This window comes from Buceros rhinoceros, unplaced genomic scaffold (genome assembly GCF_000710305.1).
Source record: "Buceros rhinoceros silvestris isolate BGI_N320 unplaced genomic scaffold, ASM71030v1 scaffold32027, whole genome shotgun sequence".
Taxonomy (NCBI): domain Eukaryota; kingdom Metazoa; phylum Chordata; class Aves; order Bucerotiformes; family Bucerotidae; genus Buceros; species Buceros rhinoceros.
This window is the reverse complement of record NW_010422108.1, coordinates 21,624-30,620: the sequence shown is the minus strand read 5'-3', so window position 1 is coordinate 30,620 and position 8,997 is coordinate 21,624. Positions and strand designations below refer to the sequence as shown.

The 8,997-nt window shown below is 54.5% G+C and overlaps 1 protein-coding gene across 1 annotated transcript in view; it reads right to left on the bottom strand.

Annotated features, from left to right (window-relative positions):
* Nucleotides 1-8,997, bottom strand: part of DVL3 (dishevelled segment polarity protein 3) — a gene marked incomplete at its 3' end in the record, with an annotated part of 11,068 nt that overhangs the window by 685 nt on the left and 1,386 nt on the right. Inside the window, exons 2-13 of the mRNA XM_010139936.1 lie at nt 6,118-6,239; nt 5,619-5,725; nt 4,928-5,063; nt 4,566-4,659; nt 4,089-4,158; nt 3,668-3,807; nt 3,408-3,484; nt 2,904-2,971; nt 2,223-2,372; nt 1,237-1,368; nt 830-997; nt 4-214 (exon numbers count right to left, since the gene is read on the bottom strand). Of these exons, the coding sequence (XP_010138238.1) occupies nt 4-214; nt 830-997; nt 1,237-1,368; nt 2,223-2,372; nt 2,904-2,971; nt 3,408-3,484; nt 3,668-3,807; nt 4,089-4,158; nt 4,566-4,659; nt 4,928-5,063; nt 5,619-5,725; nt 6,118-6,164 (1,400 nt within the window). The remainder of the gene's footprint in view (nt 1-3; nt 215-829; nt 998-1,236; nt 1,369-2,222; nt 2,373-2,903; nt 2,972-3,407; nt 3,485-3,667; nt 3,808-4,088; nt 4,159-4,565; nt 4,660-4,927; nt 5,064-5,618; nt 5,726-6,117; nt 6,240-8,997) is intronic.

The window sequence follows — 8,997 nt, the reverse complement described above, 5'->3', positions numbered from 1 at the left end:
CCTTCACTGTGCTGGCTGCCTGCACTGCCCCCTCCGTAGCTGTAGCCTGGGTCAGGGAAGCCGGGGTGGGGGTTGTATGGATGAGGAGGAGGATACTGATATGGGAAAGCCATAGGCCAAGGTGCAGCTCCTGGATGGGGGAGCGGGGCCAAAGTGTCCTGATCAGAGGCACCGCTGGAGCCATCGTGGTCGTGAAGAGACAGATTAGCCATGTCTGCAAGAGAGCAGAGAAAGGGAGTTAATCCAAGAGGAAAGACAATCATGTGTGATGAAGCAGCTCCCTCTCCATGCTTGCTGATGGACAAAGATGGGCTACACAAGCAGACACAAGAACTTGCACTCTCCGCGCTGGTCAATGCAACCATTTGTGCCTCCTGAGCGGGCAAGTGGCAAACTGTGTGAGTCCGAGATGCCTCTTTAAGGCAGAGACGAGCTTGGTGGAAAAGGACCACATCAGAGCTACAGCTCACCCCGCCAATTACTTCCCCCATCCCTCTTTTGAGCAGAACCCAGTTGTCTGAGCACCATCCCCTTGCCAGCACTGGAAGTTCAGAGCCTGGAGACAAAATCAGTAAAGACTAAGACTCCACTATGGCCACCCAGGTGAAAAGATCACACAGTAGGTGACAGTGGCATCTTCCAACCCCACCACCCCAGCAGCATGACAAGGGAGCTGGGATTCTCTACCTTGCTCTCTGACAGGGTCTGTAGCACAAGGTGCCCAGCCTGATGGCAAGGGCTGTAGCTATGTCCCCACAGTGTCAGTGGGGCTCTGCAGGACCTCGACCTCCCTCCATCCTCTCCCTCCTACCCAGGCCCAGTGCCATACTTCCGCAGAGGTCCCCGAAGATGTAATAGCACTGCTCCGAGAAGGTGATCTTGTTCACAGTATGTCTGATGTAGCCAGCCTTCAGCAGATTGCTGGCATATTTGCGGGATTCGCGACGGTCTGTAAAGCCTTCCACATGGTGATAGAGCCAATCCACCACGTCCGAACCTGCCACCAAACATCAGAGTTAAATACAGCAAGACAAAGACAGCGGCCCTTGAGTCAGTGGGCCACGCTGGAGCCAAGACAAAGTGGGTCAAAAAGGGACTGGCACAGCCAAAGGTTCAATTTGTGACTCTGGTCCAGTCAACAGTTAGTTTACGGTGACAGAGACACTCCCTTGGGCATCTGCTTGAAAAAGAGACCAGCTATTCCCCAGTCCCTGCCTCTGCTGCAGAGTCTCTTACCAATGAAGGCATTGGGGATGGTGATCTTCAGCCACATGCGGTCGCGCACCTCCAGGCCTGATTCTGGTGAGGCCATGGCTTTGACAATGGTGGCCATGTCACTGTGGATGGACAGGTGAAAGTCATCGAGGCCTGCGGTGTGGACGAAGGAAGGGAGGACAAGATAAGAGAGAACAGAAAAGACAACAGGGCTACATGGAAGCATCACACACAAGAGGAATGGGCCAGGGAACAATACATCGCAGGCAGCCTCGGGGCGCATGCTGTGTAATCTCCCTTCCAGCCTTCCGATGTTATCCTCCACACGTCAGCCATTTCCTCTTGTGCACAACTCAGGCTAGAGTTTCCTTCCTTCCAGCCTGTCCCAAGCAGCTGAGATTCAAAAGCTGCCAACCAAGCCCACACAGCTCAACAAGAGAATTCTCTGTTCCTCACAAACTTACAACAAACTCCTGGCTTTTTGCCCTGTCTGAGCTCTCCAGATCTTAGCTTCAGGGCTCTGCATACCTGAAACACCCAAAGTCTTCATATATCAACCAAAAGAGCCCTGTGCTCAGCAGGACCCTGCCCTGCCTGTCCCTGCAGGACCCCCTGCAAGGCTCTTTGCTCCCAGCTGTCTCCATCCTGCCTGTCTGGAGTCTGGGAGGGCAACTGCTCCAGGGACAAGCTGGGAGGAATCTCTGGCCCCACACTCTCAGCTGCTAACCCCTGATTGCTCTGAGACTTTCCTCTGCACCTGCCACAGCTCCTAGATTGTACCCAGGCTCTTCTACTCTCCTTATGTAGAAGGCTGAAAAAGGTGGTATTAATTCACCCAGGCAGAACTCTAGTGATACAAGCCCCGCCTGGTGAGCGCTGCCTCCCTCCTAGGCAGGGCAGACCTTGCCCTTCCCAGCTGTCCCCGAGCAGATGTATTGCTCCCTTTAGAGCACAGTGAAGGTGAGGAAGCCATACAGTGGGTGGAGCACGGAGGCACAAGGACTTACGTTCAGTCTCTGGGATGGAGCTGGTGATGGAGGAGCTGGTGGAAGTGATTGTACTCATGGATGGACTCATACCGTACGCTGGGTAGGTGCCAGTCATCGCTGCTGTATGAGACACCCAGGCTGCCGGGTCGATGGGCCGGATGGGCTCACCTGCATTGGAGAAAGAGTCAGTCAGTAGCTGTAAGAAATTATGCCCTCATCAAATCAACCTCTGGGGAGGGACGGGGACTCAGCACAGCCCATTCCATCCCCAGTATCTGCCGGGACTCACCCGGATCGGAGCAAGGAGAGTCTGGCCCAGCCCAGATCCGCTGGGGAGCAACTGGGAGAGAAAGAAGAGAGGGAGGGTCAGCAGGAGAGGTGCAGAGGGAGAGATTCCCCTAAGGCTCAAGAGGGGGTGTCTCTTTCCTCTGGCGCCCCGAGCAAGTGACCCCCCTACCCCAGTGAAACGCGTCCCCAGCGTGATGTGGGAAAGAGGGCTGGGCTATGGGCATTTTGGCCTGGGAATAGGACATAGTAGCCTCCTAACAGGAGAGCTGAAACCCCATCGAACCCCAATTCAGTGCCACATGGAGTCACACACAGAGGGGAGGAACAAGACAACAACCAAGTAAGTGCTTAAGGCAGGGCTCTCACATGAGCTGGGTACCAGCATTAAGGGTGGGTCAGCTATCCACTTACTCCTGGGTAACGAGAAGCAGCCCCGGGGGCTGGGGTCCCAGCACTTGGCCACCGTCAGCGTGATGGGCCTGCAACAAAAAGGTGAGAGTTAGAAGAAGAGCCCAGTGGCACAAACCCTTGCATGACAGGCGGATGCCGTATGCAGGCTTCTCTCCTGCAAGACAGGGAGAAGTTGCCAGTAAAGTGCCCTTGTCCTTCTCCAGCTACGGATTTCCTTAGTGGCGTGGACAAAAATTATGTGACGCCACTGCGGGTTGCTGATGACCCTAATGACACGTCATCCCCACAAAAAAGAGGCACAGACCCCGATTCACCACTGTTCTGTTGGTTGCAATTCTTGCTTTGAGTAGGAAAACCCAGAAATCAAAACACCACTTGTGCAAAAAACTGAGTTCTGAGCTTCTGCAGAGCCACTGGCAGCAGCGGCTGGAAGACACGAATCCCACACCCCAAGCACATGCTGTACAGCTGCCCACAGATGCAAGAAACAACCTGAGTACTTACCCCGGCTTGTGCACGATCTCCCTCAGCACCCGCACAGCATCATCGTTGCTCATGTTCTCAAAGTTGATGTCATTTACCTACAAACAACACAAAGAGGTGAGTCTCAGAGATGTGGCCAGAGGTTCAGCTTCCCACTGAGCCTGGCAGCGACTCAGCTTCCCTCTTCCAAGCACTCTTCCTGGGTTTAGTCAGGGAGGCTTCTGGGTCTTTTCTTTCTGTTTTTCCAGGCCCAAAGATGGAGGTATGTGGGTGTGAAGTACCTGCAAGAGCATGTCTCCTGGCTCAATCCTGCCATCAGCTGCCACAGCACCACCCTTCATGATAGAGCCAATGTAAATGCCTCCATCCCCACGCTCATTGCTCTGTCCCACAATGGAAATGCCCAGGAAATTGTATTTCTCTGCAGGGGTGGAAAGAGGAAGAAGTAAGACACCATAAAGCAGCAGGAGCTAGCAGCCCTAACCTCAGACACGATGGTCACTTGCACTACTGTCTCAGAGAGGTGTCCTGGGACACAGAGAAACTCCTGAGAGACCAGTGCTTCAAGACAAGCCACTTTGCTACAGAATCCATCTTCTCACTCCTTCCTGCACATGTTCTCTTTGCCCCCTCCCCAGTTCCCTGTCCACCTCCCAACCTCCCTCTGAAGGACTGCAGCCTCCATGCACACCTCCCACTCACCCATGTTCAGCGTGACCGTGATGATATTCAGGGACATGGTGGAGTCTGTGATGCTGCTGAAGGATGATGACTGCAACATAAGTGAAACATGAAATGTCCTCCTGTGCCTCAGTAACACCCCCCGCCCCAGCTCCCTCCACTTGTGCTCCCTGTCACTCCCTGAGGCACCACTGCCACCACCCACAACTCCAGCCTTTCACTGGGAGCTTTGCAGAGCCAGAAGGTATCAGCCACAGTCCTTATGACCTCTCCACACCCAAGACAAGGTCTGTGGTCCCAGCTCTTGAGGCTACATCGGACTGGGAAAGGTTTACACCACCTGATGAAGTTTCAGCACTTGGACATCCCCTGTTCCCAGCTGAGCCCACTGCAAAAACAGCTGAACTCCTGCTCAACCCTGGAGCACCGAGTGGAGACCCCTCAGGCAACCCGCCCGGCCCTGCACTGCCCTCTCCAGGACACCCAGTCCCTGCATACCCGCTCAATGCGTGGAGCCTTCTGTTTCCGCCGGCGTCGCTTGTGCCGCCTCATGAGACGGGAAGCACTGCTTTGCTCTGTTGAACTGCTAAACCTAGAGGCAAAACCGAGAGAGTCAGCTCTTCTGCTGCAAGGTGGCTTCTGGCAGCAAGAGAGCCACAGAAATGGCACACAGAATAGAGGATTGAAGGGACACAACGTGTACATGGGAATGACAACAGCAGAGGGGCCTGCTGGGTGAGACTTGAGACAGGGGAAGGTGTGAGCAAGGATCCAGGAGCCCAAGATTACTGTGTGCTGCAAAGATGTCTCTCTGCTGGGAAGGAGAAGCCAGTGTTCCTCCAGGACAGGGGGTCTCCTACCTGCTGGTGGAGTCATCTTCATCTGAATCGAAGAAGCTGGTGGTCTCCAGCTCACTGCTCATGAGCGTGGAGGAGCTCTCGTACCCGCCCAGGTCCCGGCGCCGCTCTCCCTTCACTGTACCATTCACCCTAGGTGCTATAGAAAGACAAGGCTCAGTATGCTTTAGACAGGCCATGGGTAAACACCTCCTTCCCTCATGCAGGGCTTACGACAACCTTTTTGGAATGAATCTGGCCATCAGACAACCCCATCTAGTACTGGCCAGCTCTGAGTCCACCCTGGGATCAGATCCATCTTCTGTGGGATGGCTATTCTGCTCCATTAGAGGATGGGGAAGATGCTGATGACTAGGAACAACAGCACTAAAGCCATGGAAGACTGCTGCAGCTGGTTTCTGGGCAGACAAAGGAGCAGCACAGAGCACCAAGGCTGCAACACCCTCTGCTTTTCAACTAAGGACAACTGAGGCACTGCTGCCTGCCTCTCCTGCTCTTGAGGCTTCTACAGTAGACATCTCCTTTGCCCCCACCAGTTTTGTAACCAAGCACTGATGCAACACAGGGGTTAGCCCCTGCTTCTAACCTGGGAATGTTCTGCAGAGCAGACAGAGCTGCCCCACATCTGGAGCTGGTGCCCCCACCATGGCCCAGCCATGCTGTGCAGAGCTCTTGCCGTGTTACCACCACTCACCATGCTCAGGCCCATCTTTCCGACGAGGTCGTTCCCTCTGCGATGACACCACCGAGTCTGTCTCTGTCTCATTGTCCAAGTTTTCCCGACTCCCCCCAGTGTTAGGGCTGTGATCAGAAAAAAGGAACTGTGTGTCCAACAGGGAATGACTTAGGCAGGCTCTCTCTACCTCTGTGCTGGCCAGGACGAGCCTCCAGCCATCAGCTGTCTCCTTCCTGAAGGACAGGAACAGAGGCGGTAGGGAACAACCACAGCACATCTATGAGTGCAGAGGAAAGGATTGGAGGAAGCTGTGCCAGCTCTTTGCCAGCTTCCCTGCACTATTTTCAGTGTGCCCTTGCTTGCTGAATAAAGCGGCTCCACTTCAAATCTGCTCTCAGCCCCATCCCCCTCCTCGCCTCTGGCAGTTTGGGTAGGAATGTCCCAGCCCCTGGTCTGGATTTACAGCAAAGTCACCGTGGGTCCCTCAGAAACCAGGGTACGCGCCCAGGTAACTTACTGGAAAGAGGGGGGTCTGGAGTCTCCGATTCCTCCCGTGCGCTCCATGGAGGGTGGCAGCTCTGTTTGGTTATCGGCACAGACCGAGCCAGCATCTGAATGGGAACCCTCTGCAGACACCAGCTGGAGGAACGAGAGACACAGAATGAAATGTCTGAAGCACAGGAAGAATGTTTACAAGAGTGGCCAAATGAGCTGGCCAAGAGCCTGCCTGGCCCAGGATCTCATCTCTGATGGTGGACAACAGCAGATGCCCGGGATCAGGAATGGAACAGGCCAAGCATGTAGCAACATTCCCCCTCAACGCCTTCCCAGACACCTGCTATTTGTGGCTCAGGAATTTCTGACCTGGCGGTGAAGTCGGGGTGGCTGACAGCCCTGCTTGGAGACTCTGACATCATCTGCACACCCACGCTGGACAATTTTCACACTTAGGTAACCTTTAGCACATGTTCAGTAGCAAGGAGTGGATTCCCCTAGTTCTTCTGACATCGAAGAGGCAGCTACAGTCATTCCAGCCTCTACACCTCTGCCTTCAAGCTGTGGAACCCAGCAGGACTTTCACCCTCCCAGCCCACAGGAGCTTGGGGTGACAGCGTTCAGGACTGAGCCTAGCTTTGATACAGACTCTAACACACTCTTTTTCTGGTTCCCACATGTACTTTGCAAACTTTCAGATTGTGCCCAGTTAACTGGCTTGGGCACAACCTTCAGTTAACCTCTGTGAGCCTCAACAGTTTCACCCATAGACAAATTCACGGAAGGGTCAAACTTCGTACTAGACATGCTTTGGGGTAGCCCAGGCACACCTACATCTGTGCCTCTGGCTCTAAGATACACCACCAATTTCAGGGCTCAGAGAATGAGGTGGAGCCTCTCCTGGGAGGAATGGGCTCACCAGTGGGATAAAACAGAGGACAATCCAAAGCAGCTCTCAGTGGAAAGTCATTTTCCCAGCACCACTCCCTACCCAGGTTTTGCTCTCCCCACTTTCAAGCTGCACTGCGCAGGACTAATCTTAACAGGGCCAGGCAGGAAAGCAAGAAAAAGACTTTTCCCTGCAAGAGGCATTCAGGAACCCCCAGAGCGGAGGTGCCAGGGCCCAGAAAGGAGCAGCTCCTTGGCCAGGAGTGAGTCCCAAGATAATTTTTAATCTTTAAGGACCTTCTAATGCGCTTTTCACATCTGCCCCACCCCTCTTCCTTGCACAGCATTGGCAGCATCAGGGAGGGACTGCAGGGCCCAGCGCCTTGATCCAGCCAGACAAAACAGGCTGTGCATCAGTCTGGATCCAGTCCAGGGGGGTGAGAAGACCACCAGGACAGGAGTCAAGCCTCAGCCTGTGTACTTGTACTGTGAGCCATCAGCCATCACAGGAGAGGTCTGACCTAACAGAGGCGAGGATGTCCCACTGTGGGCCAGGACAGAAGGATCAGGAAACACAGGCTGGAAAGAAGCTGATGGCTGCTAAACCATACTACCCAGTATAAATGCAGAGGCAGCTGGTGAGGGGACCGTATGCATGGAGGCAGGAGCAGATGCCAACCTGGGTGCTGGAGGCCGAGCCCTTTATGCAAGTCTGGAGCACTTCCCAGCATCTCTGATGAAACACAGAGCTGTGCCCTGCCCACCTTTGAGAACTGGGAAAACCATAAATAAAAGGGAGGATGACCATTAGGGCAGGAGGAGAGAGGTCTGCTGCCAGGGAGGCACTGAGAGCAGAGACAGGGATGCAGCCAGGGCATGGAAGACAGAAGCCCTGGAAAAGCCGCAGCCAAGGCAGCAGACAGGGCAGAGAGCACCCTGGGGTATCAAAAGCTGCAGAGCCTGTCCCACAAGCCCCAGGACAAGTCCAATGGCTCCTGCTCTAGCAGCTGTCTAACCAGCTCTTGTCTCACACTTGCTCAGCTTCCCTCCCTCCAGCAAGCCCCAGGCATGTGCCCGGCTTTGCTCCCAGCACCTTCCCCATGACTTGTCTTCCCAGGACACATCCCACTCCCTGAGGGCCACTTCCCTGCTCTGGCAGCCACTTCCCAGGAGCACAGGGGAGAAGAGATGCTGGAAGCAGCCAGCATTGCCTAGGGAAAAGTCATATAATACTCTGTGCTTGAAGGTCTCAAGGGACAAGCAGGCAAATAGATCTGGACAGAGGGCACTAGCCACAAGCATCTGTCAAACAGCAGTGAGGAGAGGAGGGGGTGTTCCCGAGCAGGGAACTGATGCTCCCTTCCTCTACACTCCCAGGACTGGGATTTCCTCCAAGGAAGGTTTTGATAACCACCCTGCACTTTTCCTGCCTCTTGCACTGTCAGGAAATATTGACTTGGATTCAAGCCCCCATCTTTCCCTCTAGCTAAAATTAGTACCAAGTTCTTAAAATACTCTCATCCCAGCCTGTCTTGCAGAAGTAGCAAAGCAAGTGCAATCCCCACTCCCCTTCCCCAGCCCCCAAACCACCCATGGACAAGGAGAGTCTCAGCAGATACAGAAAAAGGGATCATCACTTGTGCATAAAGGTCTCTGAGACTGCCGTCCCCCTTCGTGCACAAGAGCTGGAGGAGGTGCCAACTACAGGCACAAGCTTCCTGTGAGATGCTAGCACACCAGAGCAGCAGTGCGGTGCCCTGGTCACACCAGACCACGTAGGTGACTTGCACCGGATCCATGCCACTCACATTGAGCAATCGGAAAGCCAGCCACTGCACGGACCACAAGGCAAAGCACACTAGGTGGAAAAGGAGCAGGGGAAAGGGTTCAGGGACTCTGGTGCTCCCCACAGAGCAGGGGAAAACAAAAGGCAGCTGGAGAGGGAGGGGTGGGGAGATGTCTCAGGGCAGCAGCAGCAGGGATGGTGGCCAAGAGCTGGATGGGCTGTTTTCCG